The sequence below is a fragment of the Bubalus kerabau genome, chromosome X, assembly GCF_029407905.1.
Source record: "Bubalus kerabau isolate K-KA32 ecotype Philippines breed swamp buffalo chromosome X, PCC_UOA_SB_1v2, whole genome shotgun sequence".
Lineage (NCBI taxonomy): Eukaryota > Metazoa > Chordata > Mammalia > Artiodactyla > Bovidae > Bubalus > Bubalus kerabau.
In genome coordinates this window covers 146,617,314-146,641,550 of record NC_073647.1, presented here as the reverse complement: position 1 = coordinate 146,641,550, position 24,237 = coordinate 146,617,314, and the positions used below count along the sequence as shown (strand labels likewise).

At 43.7% G+C, this 24,237-nt stretch overlaps 1 protein-coding gene and 1 long non-coding RNA gene across 4 annotated transcripts; both read right to left on the bottom strand.

Annotated features, from left to right (window-relative positions):
- Positions 1–392: 392 nt before the first annotated feature.
- Positions 393–15,883, bottom strand: MSL3 (MSL complex subunit 3). 2 transcript variants are annotated; one of them, XM_055564037.1, is made up of 13 exons: positions 15,736–15,883; positions 14,365–14,447; positions 13,853–13,948; positions 13,422–13,522; positions 12,779–12,858; positions 12,104–12,226; positions 11,368–11,528; positions 10,392–10,550; positions 8,614–8,876; positions 7,722–7,831; positions 3,639–3,738; positions 3,334–3,418; positions 393–1,191 (listed from the first exon to the last, which is right to left on the bottom strand). In XM_055564037.1, exons 1-13 carry the CDS (start codon positions 15,835–15,837, stop codon positions 1,092–1,094), a joined length of 1,563 nt encoding a protein of 520 aa, XP_055420012.1. In that variant the 5' UTR covers positions 15,838–15,883; the 3' UTR covers positions 393–1,091. The 2 variants fall into 2 exon arrangements, with proteins under 2 accessions (XP_055420012.1, XP_055420013.1); XM_055564038.1 differs by lacking the exon at positions 10,392–10,550.
- A 2,814-nt stretch (positions 15,884–18,697) lies between these two features.
- LOC129639409 (uncharacterized) lies at positions 18,698–21,286 on the bottom strand. Of its 2 annotated transcripts, none has more exons than XR_008708388.1 (4): positions 21,179–21,286; positions 20,929–21,013; positions 19,958–20,053; positions 18,698–19,758 (listed from the first exon to the last, which is right to left on the bottom strand). It is a non-coding gene; the product is annotated as an uncharacterized LOC129639409 (long non-coding RNA). The 2 variants fall into 2 exon arrangements; XR_008708387.1 differs by having other exon boundaries at positions 20,929–21,023; positions 21,179–21,262.
- Positions 21,287–24,237: the final 2,951 nt, after the last annotated feature.

Genomic DNA, 24,237 nt, shown 5'->3' with positions numbered 1-24,237 from the left:
GGGTGTAAACATGACTTCCCCAAGTTACTGCTTTTAATCTTAATCTATTGAAACCCCTTTTCCCAATGGATATCAAGTCTCTTAACATCATCTTGCTAGATTTTATGTAATGATCGAAGGCAAGAAGTATGTTGGCCCCAAACCAGCCCAGAGTCAGGCAAAAAGACAGTGATGGGCTGCAGCAACTTCAGGGAACCACCTCTCAGTAAGGCAGCCAAGGTAGGAAAATCAAAGAAAGGAAAGGAAAACAAAAGTCCTTAACAAAAAAGGCACAAAGGGAAAGCAAAATAAATACACACCTAACCCTAAGTTGAGGAATCAAAGTTACCTTACTGTTTTCCTACAACAAATAAAGAGAAAAGGACAAGACCAGAGTAAAAACTCTCTCCTGGTTCTTTCCAATAAGATCGAAAATCATTTATTTGAAATGGCCAAAAATAACATTTTACAGAAAAGGAACCATAATATTACATAACCAAGTGTAGCTATAAAATCTCAAACATTCAGGCAATGCTTTATTTAAATCACCAAAAATAAGGTTTTATAGAAAAGGAACTGTAACAAGCAAATGTATAGCTGCAAATTTTCTTTTGCCATCAATATCGATTCCCTCTAAAATATTCAGGGACTACTTTGCAGTTTCCAAGCAAAACTAGAATTTGTGGGAGAGTTGCTCAGCCTTATCATAAGAATGAAAACAGTTTGCAAAACAATTTTGTTTAATGCTAACAAATAACTAAAAGACGTGGTTACTGCTAACAAGTACCTCCGTCTACTGAAACAGCCCAACCTAATCACATGTTCATTAACAATTCATTGTGAACACAGCTGCTGTTTTCTTGCCATCACAGATCACGTGTATGGTGGCAAGGGTTAGATGCTGGAGGCCATCGAGGCACCGAGGAAGTAATCCTTAACAGAAATAACTACAGTAGGTAAGCAACTCAAACAAATGGGTCCACCTCTGCCAAAGCCCCCCAGGGTGGGTGTCACATTTGCTTTCTGCATAAAGAAGGCCCACAGACTCCCTAGTTCTTTACTGGGAACCGAGAACTAGATAGAGCAGCTGTTCTTCTAGGACCATCAAAACCTTAATAAATTGCCCTGGGATTCTTCGTGCTGTAGTGCGCCTCACAGGCAGCAACATAGGCAGACTCTGGGAAGAAGTCATCATGGTACTCCGCTAAAAACCTGGAAAAAAAAAATAGCCCCTATGATCACCAGAGTAAAGACTAAATACCAGGAAGCAAAACAGGAATTTCCACAACTGTAACATTTCACTCTTTTTGTATTAGGTAGAAAAAAATAATATAATCTTGATTTCTATATACTGATTATGTTCACTGCACATACCCAGCTTCTATGTTAATGACTGTTTCATTGGAATTCTTTCACTAGCAAGTGTACAAATTTCTATTTCTATAGCTTCTAAACTCCACCAGGTGGCAGTCTTGATTATCTAAACACTTCCATGCAAAAAGGCCTCTGAGAATTTCTACATTTTCCTGTTTTAAAAAACAAACTATAAAAAATAAATTATTAACTCAATAAATGTCACCTGAGAAATGCACAGTACTTACATGGGCTAAGTTAAAACAAAACTGAATGGTTTAATCAGTAAAGAGCATTTTGAGTTCTACTTTGCCGTTGCCAAAAGATGCTCTAAGTTCCAGCTTAGTAGTAAAAACTTAAGACTGACTTATGCCTGACTATGGATTGATGTTGAAATATAGCCAGTCACTGAAGAATCTGCAACACAGACACTGTCTTGACACTGAAGTATCAAATATTTCACCATGAAGGGCTCAAACAGGCTCACATGGGCCGCGTTAACTAGCATGCTAAGTAATTAGCTTTCTGTTTGTTTCCCTGGCCTCCTCCCAACTGTCCTAATTCCTAAAAAGGTAAGGATATACCTCTGCGATACCTTCTTCAGTAAAAACCAAGTCAAATTCATTTGAGGTAACTCTTTCTTCTTCGATTGTACCTTTTTTATAGCAACTCTCAATCCACTAATTCTATAGTTGACACGTTTGGATACATTTTCATAACCCATTACAGCTGAACAGTATGGGGATTAGGGCTCCAACTCTCTACAGAGTTGAAAATCCCTGTATAACGATTTTATTAGTTGGGCCCTCCGTATTCACTATTCCTCCAAATTCACAGATGCAACCAGCCACATGGATCATGTAGTACTAAGTATTTACTATTAAAGAAAATCCACATATAAGTGGATTTGTGCAGTTCAAACCCATGTTGTTCAAGGGTCAGCTGTACTATTTTATTTGTAAATCTTTGTACGTAACCTCCTAAAACCCTAATTTCTATTTTGTTTTGGGCATAGCTCAGAATTAGAAGGCTCTCCTGTGCTAACTAGTGGCTGTCTCATTTTGGCATTATTTGATTTCAGTGTAACAAAATGTTTATACAAAACAGAGTTGTAGGTTTGTTTGAGGGGAAGGCTGAAGGAGATTAGGGCATTTTTGAAACTTTTTTCTAATAAAATGTTTTAAAGTTGAATTCCACTCATTTGATACATTATTCAAAATACCCAGACAAAGACTCATTTCTCTGGCTGGAGTGTTCTCCACTCCAGTAAATCCTACTTGACTAGCTCTTACAGGTTGGGACCTAAATACAAGGAAAAAGTATCCTCTTAAAGAGAAAGAAAAAACAAGGTCAGGTACACAGGACACACTGGGTGAGGCAGAGTGACAAGCAGCCTGGAACACCAGGAGAAACCAGTCAATAGACATCTAGGTGGGAGAACTGCGCCACAGGCATAAGGGAGGCTGGGGTCTGCGGCCCCAGGTATGCAGAGGGCACAGCCTCAGGGTGAATGATCCAACCATATAATAAAATGGCTCTGTCAGGTGAAGAAAACGCTACCTTTCTCCAAATTCACAAAGTATCAGCACAGACTATTCATCATTTCTCTTAACTCCAAAGTAGACACCAAAATCAGACCTACAAATGTATGTACATGGAACAAAGAAAAGTCACATGCTTAAGGTACTCTTGAATAAAATACATAAAATTAAATAGTTATCAATCTCAATCACTTCTTTAGAAAATTAATTTTCTACTCACATGGCTATCCAACTGGATTCTTCCAGTGACATAAAAAAATTTTACCTCCATACCCTTTGTTTAGAAACCAGATAAACTATGAAAAAATGAAATAGCTCCAACTCCCCATATTACAATTACTATTAGAACCAACTATACTTAGGTAATACTGCAGAGCTAGCTTCTACATCTGCTGAAGACAAGTTCAAAAAAGTCATATATACGGTGGCAGAGTAACTTTTGACAAAGTAATAACAATACCTCAGAAAGAGATCAAAGTGCTTCAGTAAAGCCTTCAGATTCTTCTCAGAAAAGGACATCTTTCCAAGGATTTCTGGAAGTTTCACTGCATTAAAAAGAAAAGCAAAATCATTTACAACCGGCAGAATCTGGCGATCAGTAGGAGATCCTCTGGGTCCCTGTGATCTTATTCAAACTGAAACTAACATCTATGCTGCCAAACAAAACCAAACTCTTACTGAACATAGAGTAGTAAGTACAAATATTACAAACACAAAGTGGAAAATAAAAAAGGTAAGAAGAAAGCAGGGCAAAGGATTTCTTACCAAACAAACGCAGCAAGTGTTGTGCCCCATAAATGTAAGAGGGTGGAGGTGGTTGGTCGCCTGGGGGATAACTATCAGGCACAAGTTTCCAGGAGAGGACCTGGGAAAAGCACAGAGAATGCTTTGTTGTTATATCTTCACACTCCATTACCCACAGATCTGTACATTTGGAATTCCAGCAGAAATACACACACTATGACATTCCCAAGCCGGCAGAAAGACACAGCTCATCAAGTGTCTCATTTCTACCCTGGAGCTGCCCATCCATTTGGCACCTCTGGAGCTGCCTCACAGCTGGACCAGAAAATGGGAAGAAACCAAACATGGAACAGGACAATGACAAGAAGCCAATGTGGAGGTTCTAAAGCCATCCCACCTTCCTTGGCAACGTGGAGACAGTTCTAATCACCTACAATTAAGACAGATTGTGCGCAGATGAAAAAAATATGCCACTGTATCAAATAAACACAAACTCATAAAAATAAACAAGGAAAGAGGGCTTAAAATTGGGGAAATATTCGATTTTCTAATTTTCAATAGCTTCTACCTGTAAATTAGCTGTAACTGTTTTGTCATTCTGCCCCTTCTCCTTTCTTGGAAATTCTGCTGTTTTAGACAATGAAGCAATAAAAGATGTTTTGAGAAAGGTTACCACTGTGTCAAGATTCTCTAAGATTCTGCTATGTTACAGTCACTCTGGAAACTAATTTCACCCACTGAATCAGGTGAAAATAGACTTCAGCCCTGGAAACTGCCTGCTTTTCCTTCACTTTGAATTCTAGAAGTGTGGGTGGATTGGGGGCTTTTGTTAAAGTAACAGTTGAATTTAAAAACTCTATGATGAGCTTCCACAGAAATATTTCAGCAAATTATAGGTCTATTCTACCTAGTTGCTGCTTTGCCTTTTGGGATCTGCCAAGTTTAATCTGGAAATAGTTGGGTCAAAGGAAGACCTCTATAAGACAAAGCAGAAGGATGCCAAAATGAGCCCAGAAAGGCTGATGTAGTCAATTTAATAAAATGAAATTTTAGACATTAACAAGCACCACCATGGTTCCATCTGTCTCCATGCTGAAGGCTCAGGCTTCAGCCCGTGCCTCACCAACCCCACGCTTCTGTGATACACGAGCCTCAGAGCAGGAGTAGGTTTCTGCCCCTTTATACTATCCCAAGCACCGAACTCCACGGTGCACACAGCTACAGCTCAGCAACTGTTTTGACAGTGACACTCAAAGTGAACATGGGGGAATCCACCATCACTGGAGGCACGAAGGGCACACTCATGTGCAAAAGCAGATCATGTGGTTAGTTAGCAAGCCTGGCTACTTCCCTCCCTCAATTCTGCAGCTCAATGTAGTGAATCAGCTCTCTCAAAGATGCATTATGGGGGGAAATAACAGGTTTCCAGTGGAGGAAGTCTCAACCAGGGTGTGCACAGGAATCGCCTGTGATCTCAACCAGGACTACGCCAGTCCAGACCCTCCCTGGTGCGGTTGGGTGGCAAATGGCATTGGGAGAGTGAGTCTCAGGTGGTCAGGATGCAGGGCCCTGGGGAAAATATGCTGCAATGGAGGCTTAATGCAGACGGAATGCACTAAGGTCTCATCATGAGAGCCTGTCCAACCCCAACCACTTTTTCACTAGACCGTGTAGCTGTACCTATTACCACTAGATGGCGGCGTTGCAACAGTGACCAGAGTGGGAATGGCTGTGCCTCAATATTCAGATGTTTTCTGTGAGTCCCCAACTTTTTGGCACCAGGGACCAGTTTCGTGGAAGACAATTTTTTCACGGCCCCAGGGCAGGGGACGGTTTGGGGACGATTCAAGTGCATTAGATCTATTGTGCGCTGTATTTCTATTATTACATCAGCTCCACCTCAGCTCATCCGGCCTAAGATCATGGAGGTTGGGGACTGCTGTAAGAAACAGGATTCTTCTTGGATAAAAACACCCGCAGGGCTTTCTAGTCTGAAAACAGGAAAGTTAGGGACTGCTTGCACTAGGAATTTCCTAACCCTCCCTCAACATCACTGGAACACGAACTGGGTTTTCTAGCAGAGGTCAGTCAACTTATAACCCTTGAGCCAAAGCAACCCCCTCATGCTAAAAACAACTGTTTTTTAAATGTTTTTTTTTTTAATTAAATGAATACTACTTCACAACATATAAAAATCATATGAAATTTGATTACTAGCACACATATTCATTGGAGGGACTGATGCTGAAGCTCCAATACTTTGGCCACCTGATGTGAAGAACTGACTCATTGGAAAACACCCTGATGCTACGAAAGATTGAAGGCGGGAGGAGAAGGGGACGACAGAGGATGAGATGGTTGGATGGCGTCACCGGCTCAATGGACATGAGTTTGGGAAAGCTCCAGGAGTTGGCGATGGACAGGGAGGCCTGGCGTGCTGCAGTCCACAGGATCACAAAAAGTTGGACACAACTGGGTGACTGAACTGAGACTGAGCACACATGAATGAATTTTGGGGCCACCCAGCACACTCATTTGCGAACTATTCACACCACTTTCACAAGCTGATGCACAACCCTGAAAATATTTACAATCTGACCCTTTATAAGAAAAGTTTGCTGACCCCTGTCACCAAACATTGTCTCGTAAAGCCATCCTCCCCTGTGCACAGAAACAAGGAAAGCACACCTGCTAGGCAAGATTTATACAATACCCCCGTGGACTAAGACATCTCCTGAACTCCTGAAATACTCACTATGTATCTCAGTTAACTGGCCTTAAAAATAGTTTCAAACTGAAGCTCTCCTGTCTGTAAAAGGGAACTCTGCTGGTAAGGTTATTCTCAAGAACCTGAGGTAATTTAGATCAAGCTCCTGGAACAATGCTAGCATACAGCATGCCCTCAAAGGGATGGCTATTAATATTACTGTTAAAGATGGGTTTTATACTTTTAAATGGTTAAGACCAAAAGTAGAATAATATCACATAAATGAAAAATTATCTGATATGCAAATGGCAGTGTCCATAAACATGGCTTTATTGGAACATGGCACACTCATTCATTTACACAGTGTCTGGGGCTGCTTTGGAGCTGGGGAGTCTCAACAGTGACTATGAAGCCCACAAGGTTGAAAATATTTACTCTGACTTTTTGCAGAAAAACTGTACTGACAATTGTTCTATAAAATAACAATACTCCTATTTCAATGCTGCTGCTGCTGCTAAGTTGCTTCAGTTGTGTCCGACTTTGTGCAACCCCAAAGACGGTAGCCCACCAGGCTCCCCCCATCCCTGGGATTCTCCAGGCAATACTTGGACTTACTTGAAATAAAAGAGGAATGGAGGTGCAGGGCTATAATCTCATTTTAGATACCACAAATACAATGTTACACATCATACAAAAAATTCTGTTAATATCCACAGCAACAACCTAGATGTCCATCAGCAGACGAATGGATAAGAAAGCTGTGGTACATACACACTATGGAGTATTACTCAGCCATTAAAAAAATACATTTGAATCAGTTCTAATGAGGTGGATGAAACTGGAGCCTATTATACAGAGTGAAGTAAGCCAGAAAGAAAAACACCAATACAGTATACTAACGCATATATATGGAATTTAGAAAGATGGTAACGATAGCCCTGTATGTGAGACAGCAAAAGAGACACAGATGTATAGAATAGTCTTTGGACTCTGTGGGAGAGGGCGAGGGTGGGATGATTTGGGAAGATGGCATTGAAACATGTATATTATCATATGTGAAATGAATCACCAGACCAGGTTCGATGCATGATACAGGATGCTCAGGGCTGGTGCACTGGGATGACCCAGAGGGATGGTATGGGGAGGGAGGCGGGAGGGGGGTTCAGGATGGGGAACACATGTACACCCATGGTGGATGCATGTTGATGTATGGAAAAACCAATACAACATTGTACAGAAAAAAAAATAATAATAATTTAAAAAATTGAAAAAAAAATATCCACGGCAAGAGTAACATGTTTTTTCCAAGCAAACGGGATTTCCTCTTGTAAGACTTTTTAAGAAAACACAAAAGGAAGGGTTCGGTGGGGGTGAACAACAGACACTAAGGCTTTTACCTCATTTATTTCATTAGTTCTTCTGCCTTCAAAGCCAGCAAACACCGCACTCCCTTCCTTGCTAGGGGTCAGAGGAACAGGTGAGGATGATCTGCTATGAACAGGTGTCTCTTTAAAAGGAAAAGACTTTAATTAGTCACCAATTAATTATCCACTAATTAATCATACAGCTACTGAATTAAAGATTGCTGAAAGACCTTTACAAAGAGCAGAGAAGTTATTAATTTTTACCAATAAGACTTCCCTGTCAAGGACAGTACTTGGAATATTATTTGATGGAAAAAAGGAAAGAAAAGGAATCAAGTTCGGAGATATCCCTAGTGGCTCAGACAGAATTCACCTGCAATGCAGGAGACCTGGCTTTGATCCCTGAGTTGGGAAGATCCCTTGGAGAAGTGAATGGCAACCCACTCCAGTGTTCTTACCTGGGAAATCCCATGGACAGGGGAGCCTGGCGGGCTACAGTCCAGGGGGGTCGCAAAGAGTTGGACACAACTGAGCGACTAACACTTTCTTTTTCACACTTCACTGGGATAAACTACGTGCAACATGATGAAACTTGAAAACATTGTATGTTAAGTGAAAGAAGCCACGGACAAAAGGCCACGTATTGCATGATTCCACTGATGAACTCATGCCTAGAAGAGGTAGATCCATATGTACAGGACGTTAACTAGTTCAGGGCTGGAGAGAGGGACTGCAAACAGATGGGTGAGCCAGCGCAAAACTGGTCAGTACCAGGAATCCTGATTGTAGAGCTGAAGGCGTGGGGGTGGGGGGGGCTCCCATCTCCCGCTGGACTGGGTTCAGGAGCACGGTGCCTGACCCAGACCAAGCACAGAGTCGGCATCACCTCTCCCCGGCATGGCCCTCCTGCGGGCAGTGGACCTACTCTTTTCCAGGTGCAGGAACAGCTTGGGCATGCTGGCAGACGTGTCCTGCTGCCGGCGCTTGGGCTGGGGCGAGGCGCTGCTCTCAGACAGCCTGTCGCAGTTGGCAGAGTGGCGCGTGGACCGCCTCAGAGACTGAAAGGCTTCTGGCTCGCCTTTGCGCCTTTTGGGGGTGGTTGGTTCGCCTGAGGTTGGCTGACTCTCTGTGGACTGTGGTGTGGATGGATTCAGCAAAGGTGGGCTTGGAGAGAGCTCCTCTTGGTTCCTACAAAAGGAAGGGGAACACATCACACGCGCCCAGTCCACAGAATCTATGCAAAGCCTGGAGGGGTTCCTCAATGTCCTTCTTCAGGCAGAAAACACAGCCTCCACTCCACTCCAGGAGGCTTAGAAACTTTCACTTCCAGACATGCCAAAACAAATACTTTCTTAAAAGGTACCCAAACATTATTATACCATTTTCACCCTTTAACTCTTCAAGGCACCCTGGCATTAAAGGCTGTGATACCCTTTGTCCTTGTTTTGTATCAGTGGTTCGCAACTCAGGGGTGATTCCACTCTGGGGGGAACACAACTCAGAGGTGATTCCACTCTGGGGGGAACACAGACACCTTCTGGAGGCAGTTTTGATGGTCACAACTGGGAAAGTGCCATTGGCATCCAGTGGGTGGAGGCCAGGGATGCTGCTCGCTATCCTACAGTGCATAGTTTGGCCTCCGCCACCAACAATGATCCAATTAAAAACATCGGTCGAGCCAAGGCTGAGAAACCATGGTGGCGAGACTAAGAATACAACGTCATCTCGTCACAATGTAACTACTGATAGGGCTAGAATGCCACAAACGTTGGCCACATTTTGTGGAAACATGCGGTCCACTCTAGATACTGGGAACCTTGAGGTTTGGAGGAGGGTGTGGGGACATCAACATAGGTCCCCACTGGGAAGGAAGGCAGCCGAAGAAGAGACGGTCATAATGCAGACAATTATCAGACAAGACCTGAGGAGGAAGCGGATCAAGGGGCTGAAGGAGAAAGGAGGGCAATGCTTGGTGCAGCAAGTGGGAAGCTGTCAGTGACTTTGGGGAGCAGAGGGAGGCAGGAGACCAAGATAGACAGGAAACATGCAAGAGGAGATGCAGGGGTGGAAATCATGAAAACAGACCACTCTCTTGGGAAGATGGGCCTGAGGCAGACAAGGAAGTAGCTTACACAGATAGAGGCATGGACTCAGGTGCAGGGGGGACTTTTGTTGAACCCAAAGAATGGAGATTTGGAAATGCTTGGTCACTGAGGGAAGACAGTGGTGACATAGCAGAGCGGGAAAGAAACTAACCTTTATTTGAAGGCCTAAGGCAGCCAGCCCTTCATGCACTTCCTCATTTAACAACTAGCTACAGAAGCAAATGTTCTTTCCATTGTTGAGAGGAAAAGCAAGAGACTCAGATGACACCTCGCCAAGTCACAAATTCAAACCCACACCCAACCTTCTCAGGCCATGCTCTATTCACCCCAATGTCTTTGGAAAGAAGGGCACTGGCTACTCTAAAGCCAATTTCTCTACACTGAAATCTTCACTTGGTAAAAACTTCCAGAGACATTTGAAAGTGAATGATGACTCAAGCTTACCCAAGAAGAAAGAAAACCACCAGGACAGACAGTGGTTTGCAATCTACTCCCTCCTCCAAACGTGTTGGCCCCATAGCATCCAACGGAAATCTTTAAAAACAGATCTAGCTATTTGATATCTGATAGCTGATGGTTGAACTACAAGCTAACTTACCTATTAGTGCTTGTGGTACTTTCCTTAATCGGAAGAAAAAATTTGGACGAAGTCACCTTTTTATACTGAACTTGTTCATATGGATAGAGCAAAACCAATGGGAGAGTGTAATCAAAGGTTATTCTTAATCCATCCACCATCTCCTTACAAAGGTCAACGCTGGAAGGATTAAAGAGATTAGAGATGCAATAAAATAACAGAACTTTTCAAAATGTCACAATGAAGGTGCATATTTCTAATCAGGAAGTGTTAAACACTATATATTACACCTAAGTGTGCAAAACACAAAGTCTGTAGGTGCTAACGATAATTAAATGGGAGCACAGACGTAGAATATAGAGTGCAGTAAGCAAGTAATTGTAACTTACACACTGAACACAAGTGAATATGCTCAGTGCCACACAAGGAGCCCAAGGAGCCTGTGCTCCGGAAAGCAGACACACCCCAGATGCCCGCAGCTGAAGGGGTTGGTCGTGATGAGCTGACACACCTGTTTTAACTGGAACAATCTACTTGTCTGACTCCACTCCTACTGGGAGTGGAGCGACTGGGAGTGGAGCTTGCCTGGTTCCCAAGGCAAGCTATGAGGACAATTACTCAGATTAGGGTAAAGACCTGTTTGTAAACAGGTTTCAACAAAATTCTCATTCCCCATTCTGGTACTTCTCAAAGCAAAAAAAAAAAAAAAAAAAAAAAAAGAGTTCGCTCCCTAAATTACATCATTGAAAACTTCTTCTAGTGTTGAGGCAGCGCATATCCTCAATGGATTCACATCACACTCCTAAAGAGTTACTGAACATTCCGGAAAAATGCAGTATTTTGAAACTTAACTGGTTACTGTGTGAATTAAGTGTAACAGTATGTGAACTGTTTCATAGTAACTGAAACAGAGACAGTGTTACCTCTTCTAAATGGAAGTTTATTCTCTAACACCCAGAGTGAACCATGAAATGCCAACCCTCCCTCCCCTACTTACTTCTTTTCTGCTGGGATATAATGCACATTCATGTTGGCGTGTGGCATAGCATGATGGTGACGAGGCCTCTCATTGGCTGAAAAGGCTGCATTGATAGCAAAATGCTTCACGTACGATTCCAAAATAGTTATAATGTTGGTCTGGCATGGAAGTTTCACTAACTGTTAACAAAAACATAAACATTTGATGTACACATTCCATTGGATAAACCATATATTCCAAGAAACAGTGGTCTTGTGTACGTCATTTTTGAAGCTAAAAAGTAAAGTCAATTGTGTATGAAGATAATTCTTTAGGTAAATGTGCTTTGAAACTCTCTGACTTTTCTTCTACTGATCATATCCCCATGTATATTACAATAATAATTTAAAGTTAATTGATAACTAATTTTAAAAATAAATGCAAGCAATGATTCTCAGCTTAGGGACACATTAGAACCATTTGCGGAACCTCTAAGATATCCACAGCTGCCACCCCCAACGTCATAGATCAGTTTTCACCTTAAGCTTGAAGCCCAGGCATCAGGACTCTGCAAAGCTCTCTAGAAGATTCTAACAGGCAGCCAGGGCTGGAAAAGTCTGAGCACACTTCCATCAGGAGAACACTACTGCCAGAGAAGTGTAAAACCCAACTCAGCACAGAACCTGAGTTTCATTCCGTCAAGGCTCTCAACTTTCTGTGACTGCAAAATATGGCTCTACTACAAATCCATGTTTTATGTGTCCTCCTCGTTTACCCGTTTCCTCCTGTTGATATAGTAACAATCATCCTCAAGCTTCTTCTTCAGAACATCAGGGATTTCTATAGTTATTGTTCTTTCTTCCATTTCCTTTTTTGCATGCAGCTCTGGTCCTTCCTTCTGCAATATCACAATTTCATTTTAACTACCTAAAACAGAGAGTCTACACCCAAAGAGGGACTAACATAAGCACAGCCTACAATGAAACAAACCAGTTAATCCTTGACATTTACACCAGTAATGATGTCACATGTTCTAATGAGAAGTATATTAAAGGCCAAAAGTTAACTTGTTTTAGGGCGCTAACGACATTGAAAATGCTTATTTCTTTTCTTCCCACTTTAACTTTACCAGTGGGATTCATGTTAACTTTGTATTCAGCAAACAGAAGATGCTAAACTCTTGATACACACCATTTAAAAATTAATCAGCACTATAAAAAGTTCACAATTTCATTGCAAAGAAAGAGGTGAAATGGTTTGTGGAAACATTTCATGGGTATAAAAAGCCACAGAGAAGTTTTTACAATAAAAAGGGTTTTTTTCCCTTATATATGAAGTACAATTTTATCACATTTGGTTAAAAAGATGGATTTTTACAAAACATTTCACAACTAGAAAATTTTACCATCAAAATATATGCCAAAGAGTTTTTACAATAAGAACTGTATACCACTTCAGTCTTTTCTTCAATATCACCCTCTTCACTTATTTCTCCATCCTTTTCTTCACTGTCAGAGGAACTGCTTATTGCTAGGTAAAACAAAAAACAGCAGTCAAACCTGCATTACACACTTCCTCAACCCTTACATCTACAATTCCTTAGGATGGCATGGGTATCCTACTGCTAGTAATAATAAACTACTGACCAGCATAAAGTTTAAATGCCGAACACAAATATTGGACCTTTCAGAATAGAAATTTATTTTGAAAAAATATAATACCAACCTCAAGGGGTGCAAAAACCACACAAGTAAATGATCTGCAAGTGTTTAGTCACCTAGGATCTTATCGTTCACTGTCACATTCACAAGTGGAGCAAGGCACCATGAAGAAAACATGAGAATGGAGCTCTGAGGCACTTCTATAAGACACTGATTGAGAAGGCACGGGTCATGTGCAAGACCCACCAGGTCTAATTAGGAACTTTCTGACTGCTACTTGAATTATCAAAAACAAATGAGCAAATGTTTTATGAAATGAGCTTACAATGTTTCCTTGTCTAAAGTTTCAGTGAATCTTTCCCCTCAACCCTGCAGTATAAAAGAACTAGGTAAAACTCCTTTTAACCAGAGACAATAAGTCAAGCCACTCACAGTTTTCATCGTTTTCATCTTTTTCGTCAGCAGGGAGGCTTTTTAAGACCGAGTCCACACCAGGCAACCTGCAGCGCTTCTTCTTTCTTCCTGTGCTTCTCCTGAAATGGATAAAGACCACTGAAATGTTGACTGATATGGGTCTTGAGGTTAAAAGAAAAATGCAGTAACAATAATTCTTAAGTATCGAAGATATAATTACATTTTAAAACATAAGTGGTAACCTCCATTTAAAAATACTACAGGATAATCTCTCTGAAAGCACAGTAGTTATTTCGAATACAATAGAAACACTATTTGCTACTATGTTTCAAATATGTTACATGACTTGATAAGCCACGATTATCAGATTTTTAAACTTTTCTCTGACAAAAATTCTAAACCTTAAAAGGAAACACATTGAGCAAAATTCATGTTTTTGGTATTCTTACAGGCGAGCTACAGCTTTTTTGGCCAATTTCCGCTGTAATCTCCGATTTTCATCAGTGTCACGAAGGACATGATCCTCTGCTGCCCATCTATCCCAGCTAAAGAAACAAAAGAGGAAAAGGGTGTAAAATTCAGTATTTTAGTTTGACATGAAACAAATGTTAAAAAAAATTCAGTATTTTAGTTTGACATGAAACAAATGTTAAAAGCACCACACAGGAACAGATGTGTCTCAAAATTACTTACCTTTCACAAAACTATTTAAATATTTTAAATTACAAAAAGAGAAACCACAACTCATTCAGACACAGAAGCAATCAGAGTCTCCAAAAGCAACCATTGAGAATCCAAATATAGTCGACTCAGAAGTAATCCGAGTAGGCAAGGTTTGACAAAAAAGCAAAAACAGGAAATGAAACTTTCCAAGGAGTGTTTCTAAAACTTAACAAAGAAGTTTGCAATGTTCCTGTGCACAGATGATCAATTTTCAGTCAGGTTTAACAAGTACACTCACCTTCTGTTCCAACCATTAAAATGGATCAGATATTCTGGGATCTTTCTGCCTTTTTCGTCTTTCCCAACAATAACATCGACGATCTGAAACCAGAAAATACCGTCCACAAACAGCAGAACATACAGAATATCAGAAGCTGGATTAGGAAAACTAGATCATGGGCTTTTTTGTAAAAGAAAGGAAAGCATTCTCTCCTTTTTTAGACGGAGAACTGGGCTGAAACATTTTCCCTTTCAATTCCATTTTTTCCCCTGAGTGGATGCCTCAAAATAGGAAACATCCCTCCAACCACCCCCTGATTGGTCTCTGAGTGTGAGAACGGGTGTAGGTTCTGAAGCCATTAGTCAGCCGAGTTGTCACTAAGAGTCCCGGCCTGACAAGCGAGCCTCTGCCGATAGACCTCTGGGAGTTGTAGTCTCCTGGGCTCCGCAGGATCCTCTGGCCAGTTAGGCTCGCAGATTCTGCCACCTCGCCTAGCGGTGTCCCCAGGGGGAAATTCGGGGGCAAATGAAGGGGCGTGTCACCCTTAGGGAGACTCAAGGCGGGGAGGGAGGAGGCACGGCAAACAGAAACGTGAGGCAGGGGCAGCGGGTTGGAGCCCCAAAGTAGAAAGGAAAGCCCGGAGGGGCGCTAGGGCCAGCCCCCACCCGCGACCTGCGAGACACACTCCTTCACGCCACCCAGACCGGAGGAGCTGCTGATGTGGCTCCATTTTCTCCCAACCTCCGAAACTTAGGTGGACAGGCAGGAGCCGCGACACGGCCAACTGAAAACCTAAATGGTGCAAGGCCCTGGAGGACGAAGACACCCACTCAACCTGGCTCTCAGAGAGAATCCAGGCCTACGGGAGGGGCCGAGCCCAGACCACAACGGGCCCAGGGCAACGGCGTCGCCAGTTGACAGCCAGCCCTGCGGTACTATCTATGGATTAGGACGGGGGCCGCTCGATCAAGGCATCGCGCGGGAGCCCAAGCGGCCCTAGGCAGCACAGGACGGGGAGAGTTAACCTCCAGGCAGAGGCCTTGAGCAAGCGGCCTCCTGGACGCGGAGCCCCCGCCGCCCTCAGGTGCGCAAACCGACGCCGCGGCTCCTGCAGCGCGACACCGCTAGCGCTAGGTTTCCGACAGCGCCGGCGCAACCCCCGGCCCAGGGCGGAAGCGGAAGCGTCCCAGCCCCGACTCCCCATCGCGGCGTCCCGCGAGCGCCCCCTGCCGCTCGTGCGGCGCCGCGCAGGCCGAGGAGCCGCGAGCAAGGAGCGCCGAGCCCCGCCACTTCCCCCGCTCCGCGGCACCGTCAGCACCCGCATCCGCGTTCGCCTCCCGTCCCGGGGTTCCCGGCCCGCGCCTCCTCCCTGCCCCTCCGCGGCGGCACCTTGGCATCGTACAGCACTCGCGCCTTGGTGGGGTCAGGCTCGAAGCACAGCACTTTCTCCCCTGAATGGAATTTAAATTTCATGCCCTCGCTCGCGCTCATTTGCTCATCGTGGCGGAGGGCGAGGCTCCGGGGCGGGCGGAGCGCGCGCGGTGGGGGAGGGGGGTGGGGGCTGGGAGGTGGCGCGCGGCAGCGGGGGTGGCGGGGAGGGAGCGGGGACTGGCGGAGGCTGTGGCCGGCCCGCCCTCGGCCCCGCCTCTGCCCGCCCCGCGCCACCGCTGGACCTCGGAGCGGCCAAGCGCGCGCGCTCCCGATCGAGCGCGTCCCTGCGAGTCGCCGCCGGGCTCCCGGGTGGCTGGGAGTCGGGCAGCCCGCGGCCCCTCCAGCCCTCCTGGGAAAGGCGGCCGCAGCGGGCTGCGCCCACGAGGTCAACGCGCCGGACGCGCGCCGTCTTGGCTTCGGGGACTGGAGAACCTGGGGTGGGCACTGGCGGCGGGGAAGCTCCCTGGCCGCGCCGACTTGGCCACCTTAGCAGAACGCGGTGGCCACCGCGGGCAGGAAGTCGGGCCGGAGTCGGGTCTAGAGGGGCAGTGGGCTTGATTCGGGGTGGGGTGGGGGAGCGAAGCGTGGTGGAAGAGAGATTAAAGCATCGGGGTTATAGCGGGGCCAGGATGAGCAGGTGGCAGCTCTGGAGCACGCCGGTGACAGCGGGCGAGCAGTGGGTGGCGAGGCTGATGGGTCTTTACCAGGGTCGTTAACATCTCATGTCTCAGCTTCCCCCCGTGGTTTTCCAACACCCACAACTGGCAGAGATGCTCCCTCGAGGTCTGTCTTCTCCAACACACTGAAACCTCCCTACAGGTGAGAGTTGTTCTAAGGCCGATACTAGCAGGTACAGACAGAGAGGGGATGCTCAGGACGAATGATGGATGCTGGGAGACCCTTTCTTGAAGGACAAACCTCTACAAACAGGAAAGATGGTGCTGGGTTTGTTTTCTTTTGAGGAGTGGAAAGCCTTTAGGCACTGTAGAAGACTCATCTGCAAACTGAACTGCCAGTCCCCCACACTCTGGGCTCTGTTCTTGCCTCCAAAAATGTACACTTGCCTCCTCCTTCACTGGGCTCCTGATGCACATCCTTCACATTTCAGTTTGGACACAGCCAAGAGAAAACCCCTTCGCCTTCCCTAGACGATGATGCACCCCTCTAGAGATTCCATCTCAGCCCTCTTGCATTTACTGCCCTGCAGTAGAAGGGCTGTTTACTTGGTAAATGTCTTTAAGATGCTCCACTCCTGAAGTTTGGGAAGGCAGGGCTACAGGGAATCTCATCCAGCTCATCGTTACATACTCTTGCTTGTATGTCCATCTGTGACCCCGTGGGCTGTAGCCCGCCAGGCTTTTCTGTCCATGGGATTTTCCTGGCAAGAATACTGGAGTGGGTTGCCATTTCCTCCTCCAGGGGATCTTCCTGACCCAGGGATCGAACCTGCATCTCCTACATTGCAGGCAGATGCTTTACCGCTTAGCCATCAGGGAAGCCAGGCCTGCCAATGCATACTCTTGGCACACAATGAATAGTGATGAATTGATTGACTAGATTACAGACTTATGAAATAGAGGAGGAAATGGCAACCCACTCCAGTATTCTTGCCTGGAGAATCCCATGGACAGAGGAGGCTGGCGGGCTACAGTCCATGGGGTCACAAAAAGTCCCGGCTTAGCAGCTAAACAACAACAACAGTTGTTGGGATAATACAGTAGAGAAAGCAGAACTGGAGCTATGATTCCTCTTCAGGTTGTGGTTTATCTGGGATGAGATCTTGAGGATGGTGTTCCCCGTAAATGGCAGGGGGACCTCTGGGCACAAATAATTGCATGTCATACTTAAGCCATAATTTAATATTAATGTTTTTCTTTTTCTTGCTGGTAAATGGAGATTTCCTCTCCAGACTCTAAGCTCTCAGAGCAAAACTTGGATGCTTTCTTTTATTTCTCTCCATTTCTACCCCTTATATCCTTGAGCAATGCCTTTTCCCCTGTCTTCCTAAAAAGTCCAAGAATGCACAAGGCTTCAGGATCCTAAAAGTTACAAATCCCACTAATGGGAGCACCCCCTGGCAGCCCTCATCCAGATTAGGACCCCTAGAGAGGTCTTCATGTCTAATGTGGGTGGAGCATCCTTTTCCTCTTGGGTTAAAGGTAAAGAACATGGTGGACTCTGGGATCTGGTCCTACACTTGTCTGTTCCTAGTTTGTGTCTAACCTTGGACAACTGAGTAGTCTCTCTGGGATGCAGTTTTCATACATTTAAAGTGACAATTATAGTGGCTTCTACCTCAGGGTTGTTTTAGGAATAAATCAGTCTATTCAGTGTATATGCCTTTGTGCATAAAAAGTGGTGGGTCAATGCTTGCTATTAATATCAGGCACTTAGTGAACACTTCTCCTTGTCCCGATTCATTCAACAAATATTTATTGAGCCTCCTGTGTGCTGGATACTAGACACACAACGTAGGATACAGATATTACCCCTGGCCTCAAAGAGGATACATTTCAGGAGGGGCAGAGCAGCATGCAAGCAAATACAAGCCTCGTGGGTACTCTGATAAAGCTTGCCCTGGAAGAGGACAGACACAAGGGCTTACATCTCTCTAGGAGGAGGGGAGTGTCAGAAAAAGCTCCAGACTGGAAGTGCTCTTGTTAAACAATAAACTAAAGATATTAAACATTTTAAGAGCAGAAATCGATTGGAATCTGGCAGCACCACACCAGGCGTGGTTAGGAGTGCTACACTGTCAGGAGCTCCTGAGAGGCTTTCACAGAGATAAGGCAGAAGTAAGGAAAGTGCTGATTGGCTACAGCATAACCAGTTGGCTGTTTCTGATTGGTTGTCCTTAGCATCTTGATTTCATAACATTGAGGAACTTACTTACAGGCTTAGATTTTGGTTTGCTTACCTAGGCTGCCAAGGCATTAGGGCCACCTCAGTCTAATGGCCTCTTTGTTTAATTGATTAAACCTGTTCGCCCTTTTGGTCATCCTCTCATGCAGGAGAGATTGACTGACAATTTGGTGTTAGTGCCACTCTCACTCACTCACAGTTAAGTTGCTCTTGTCTCATTGTGAAACTCACAGGTTTTGATGTCAGATCCGTGAAAGATCTGTTTTTGATGTTCATCTCATTTTTCATCTTGTTTCTGTTTCTCTAAGTGCAGTGAGACCACATGATACACTGCTGATGGCTGTGAACATGCATTTAAGACTATCGAGAGAACACAGCACACCAGGGGCTCTACAATGCTGACTATAGGAGGATAATGCCAAGAGCCTGAAGTATACACTTTGACCAGGGCCCCCATGAATCAAACCAATTGGTATCAAATATATCAAAGAATGTACTAGAAGGAGCATCAACCTGTTTTAGCCAAGTGGCTTGATTAATTTATTGCATTTGCTCTAATACCAAAGGTGTTGATCCAGGTACAGCAGGAGATATTTGCTATGGCACAGATGACTCCTTATTCAGCCAACAAGTAATCTATAGCAATTATAGTATCTAAACCACCTTAGCGAGATAGTCTTGAGACTTTGTTATGTCCCAGATTCATTGACAGTGCTCAGAGTTAAGGGGCATTGTCTTCCCAGTGTTAACAGAGGGAAAATGAAACTAGCAAGAAGGCAAAAGGAATAAAGATTTCATATTGGGGATGAAGATCTTGATCCATGATCTTGGGAGCCCTCAAGATGTCATCTGCTTCTGGGGAGGAACCTCCCTAGTCAATTTTACATCTTCAGCTGGTGTGCAGTTCCAAGGGTCTGGAATAGCCTGTTTTAAGTGGGGGATGTGTACCCAGGTTCAGTTCCCTGAAGTTTGGCTGCCATCTGAGTAGTGAGAAAGACTTGGTATCGTCCCTTCCAAGGAGGTTCAGGAGTTGTCATTGTTCTCAGTGATTCCAAATCAGAAGAGTGGGAGAAAACTGGAAACACTAGTTTGCAGAGTTGTAGCAGATATTGGAGGAAACTAAAAGAATTCAGGATCCAGTTCAGTTTACAGGTACAGTTGTTTCCTTTCACCTTTATTATTTCTAAGGAGTTTTAATTACATATATTAATTAAAATTCTTGACCCTTAGAATCCTTTATTTCTAGTGAAAACTAAGAAGTAAGCAGTGTGGACCATTATACTAGCATTCTGTGGATTGGCATGATGTTTATAAATACCTTTCACAATTGCTAGAAGTATATTCTTCCTTTTAGTAATTTTTCAGTGTGGCACAAAACATGTTTCCTTGTTAGGATCAAGTATCTTTAGTTCCTCTGCCAAAGAAAGCCAAAAGTGAATAAACCTGTGTTCAGTAATTAATATTTCAGTATTTTATCTTACTTGGAAATGATCTAGATGTTTAATGACTTTCATTTAACTTATCTCATACAACTTTAAGGTTTTAAGTTACCAAGAAGACTTTGGAAACTAATCTTAAGTAAACATATCATAAGGTATGATTATTGTTGAAAAGTACACTTTTAAACTATTACTTACATCTCCTTAATTTACTTCTTTTCAACAATTATGTTTACTCATGAAAATTTCATGAGACATTGAACAGCCAGCCATCATCTTAAGTTACCATTCTTGCTGACAAAACAGAGATGACATAATTTTACTTTACATTTACATAATTTAACTTTAATTAACTCTGGTAGAATAAAAATGTTCAACTTAATACTGATTAGTCTAAAGAGATGCCTGTTTTAATTAAACCAACACAGTTAAACTAGCTTTCATTTACCAAAGATTATGCTAGACCATGTGAACTTGAAAAACATTTGGGTTGGTTTCTATATTTCTTAGCACACACTTGATCTATATAAATGTTTGTTTTTTCAGCATATTAGAGTTCTTTACAAATTAATTTTGGCTATACTATCCAAAGGTAGGAAAATAACACACATCTATCACATACATAAACATACAGACAGATGCAGAGATCTTACAGGTTTTGTTTAACATTTTTAGCCATGGGATACATACAATAAGGCAAAACTCACTAGTTTATAAAAGAATGGTTGGATCTAAATTGCATATCAGGCAGACAGAATGAGTTAAGGTTACTTGCTCAGATGGCTTATTTTTTTACTGATATTAGTAGGGAAAAGTTTTAAGATTCTTCGTTCACTCACTCCCCAAATACCTGCTGTTGCTGCTGCTTTTTCTTCTTTTTTCCTGATAAGCATGACTTCTCTGAAGTTTGCATTTCATGAGATGCTTCTGGGTTCCTAGAGAAAACTAGGTAAAACATCATTTACATTTCACAACTATCCCTGGGAGGGAAAGGATCCATAGCCAATGTGTTTTCCTGCCAAAGTGAATTTGGAAAGGAAAAGACAATGTGAAATTTCCCCTTCCTCTCACCCATGCTCCACAGATCCAGGAGATCTGACCTTGGTAAGAACTGTTACCCTTTGCAAGGCTCCTGCCAGTTTTCCCATAATGCCGTCTGCAGGATTCCAAGCAAGTGGAGCATCCCAGTGGGTCTCATCCTGGTCACTAGAAACCATAGAGGAGGAAAAGTAACTGTCTCTCGACCCTTCATAGTGAGTGCCTGGCTGAGACCCTTTTCTCTAGGGCATCTTGTAACTGGATAAGGTCATCTCAGGTGGTTAAAAGTTCTCCACTGTGGCCACTGTAACTCAAGATTATCTTTGGTAAAATTAACTTCATTTTTAAAAATTTGTAGTTATTAATTTTAAATTTTTTGGCTGTGCCACCAGGCAGGTGAGATCTTAGTTTCCCTGCAAGGGATCAAACCCTCGCCACCCCTGCACTGGAAACTGTGAATCCTAACCCCTGGGCCAGCAGGGAAGTCCAGTAAGGTTGATTTCAAGACAACATTTTATTAACCTGAGGCCTCATACCAGACCCGGTCAAGTTTCTAGGTCAAACCCAGTCGGTCCTGATGGTGAGTTGCACGACAATGTGAATGTACATAGGGCCACTGAACTTTACAGTTAAATATGGTTAAAATAGTATGTTTTATATTATGTGACTTTTAACCCCAATAGAAAACATGAAAACAAAAACAGTCTGTCCTGGACCGGGTTTCTGGTTTCTATTCATAAGTTGAACCCAGTCCATCCCCAGACCCATTTCACTTTCTAAGTTGGAACCAGTTTGTCCCTGGACCCGGTCCAGTTTCTAATTCGGACCCAGTTCTTTGCCAGACCCAGTTCGCCATCGGACCTCATTCAGTTTCTAAGTCGGACCTGGTCTGTCCTGGCCCAGTTTTTAAGGTGGACACAGTTTGTCCCTGACCTCAGTTTGGTTTCTAAGTTGGATCCAGTCTGATTCTGAGCAGTTTCTGGACCCAATCTGAGAAAAGAAACGTGTGAAGGTCCAGGCTCTGAGAGGGACTCGCCCGTCACCTTGGGAGGCGAGCGGGCCGCCCATCAAGTGACTTCAAAGGTACCTGTTTGCTCACTGCTCCTGGGGGCTCTCGGGGCTTCTTTGGTTCCCTATGCTGATACCAGAGCTGTTAAAAGGTAAACTGAGGCGTATTAAAAATTCGTAGAGTTTCTAAGCAAAATCAGCTAGAACTGGGCAGCACCAAACCGGAGTGGTAAGGGGTGTGCTGCTGACGGGAAGTGCAGGGGCTGTGGGAGGCTTTTTAAAAATTTATTTATTTTAATTTATTCTTTAATTGGAGCGAAATTGCTTTGTAATATTGTGTTGGTTTCTGCCGTACAACAGTGCAATTCAGCCATAATTATAGATCTATCACCTCCCTCTTGTGGGAGTGGGTATGAGGGCTTTTATAGTGAAAAGGCATAATCAAAATAAGGAAATTATTGATGGGATGTAGTTTCAAGCCTAGTTGGCTGCTTGGTATTAGTTGTCCTTAGGTTTCAATTTGGTAACCTTGAGGCATTTACAGGCTTAGATTCTGCTTTTGATTTGCTTATATAGGCCTCCAAGGGGTTAGAGTCACCTCTATCTAATGGCCTCCTTGTTTAATTAATTCAAAAAGTTTATAAGGTATCTTCCTCCTTTTCCAGGTTTTGGGTTTTGCTTTTTTTGTTTGTTTGTTTCATATTTGGCAGGGCATTAGAGGATTAAGATAGCCATCAAATCTCTTATAACAGAATTAAAAACAAAATTCTTAATAGGTCATCTAGATTGAGCTGCAGAGATCCCTTCTCTTGGCTGTAGCAACGTATGTCCACGTGCCAAATTTATGCATTGTTCACACTTGGCCTTTGGCTGGTCCAGGTGTGTGGCTGCTAGCAGAGCCTCAGTTTTGTGCAGGTCTTTGCCTTCCCAAATCCTCAGAGAATCATCCTCCCACCAGAGATGGATCGTAGGGCTGGCTTCTGAGTATACATTTGGAACAGCTGGGGAACTTTTAAAACCTGTGGTTGCCTAGGGTAAAAACATGGTTTCCAAAGCTCCCAGGTGATTGCAATGTGCAAGTGGAGGCGAGAACCACGCCTCTCACAGTGACTGCTTTTGGACGTGTACACGGGTTACAACCCCGCCAATAAGAGGTTTTCATGGTGAGGGGAAAGCGTGGGGGTGGGCACATCTAGGAAGAGAGGCTTCCCTCCCCCCCTACCGAAAGAGATGGATATGATATAAATTCTCCTTTTACTCACTGGGTTTTATTATCTGGGCGGGAGTGTCGGTTAAATGCTGCAATCAGTCTTCTTCCATGCTCTGAGAATGAAGGCAAAACCTTAGGGTGGGGTCACTCAACTGGGTCCCTGATACCTTTTTGCGTGTGACTCCCAGAAATTTTCCAGCCCTGCTGCCTGACTCCAGGCTTCTTGTTATGCTGTAGACTGGTGCAGCTGAAACTATCCTGATCGCGCCTCTTCTGCAGTTGCAGAGAGTTAAGTTTTTGGCACCTAGCATGATCTTTGTATTCATTGTAATGCTATTGCTGAAATGCCCCCCAACCCCCGGACTGAGAATGTATTAAAAAAAAAACAAAAAAACAGGGCATAAAGACATAACTGATGGTGAATTCAAAGTAGTCCTTCAGGGTATTCAGGGTTAAATAGGCTTTGTGAATGAAGGGTAACAACCGTTTATGATACAGTTGCAATTGAGATTTGCTCTTTTATGTTTGGAGAATGGCCTGTGGCCTTAATAGTTTTGATGTTGAAACTTTTTCGTTACTTTTGTCTCTAGTGATATGCAGACTTACATTCTAAGAATGTGTTTTGTGGTTAAGGAATATTCTGATACAAACTTGTAGTGACTCTTTTACAGAAGTGGCAATGCGTCTTAATTCTTAATCCCTAAGTGCTGCTTCTCAGGTCAAGTGGGGAATGACCTTTGCTTCTTGGCTCCCACCCTTGGTGTTTCGAATGATATAGAGATGTCCTTCCAAGGTGAAATCCAGCTCTTTACATGTGGTTTCATTATGAAGAGTTCCAGAGTGACACTGTCAATGACTGCCAGCCAAAACCCACCAGGAATACACTTTTTCAGCTTGAGTGGA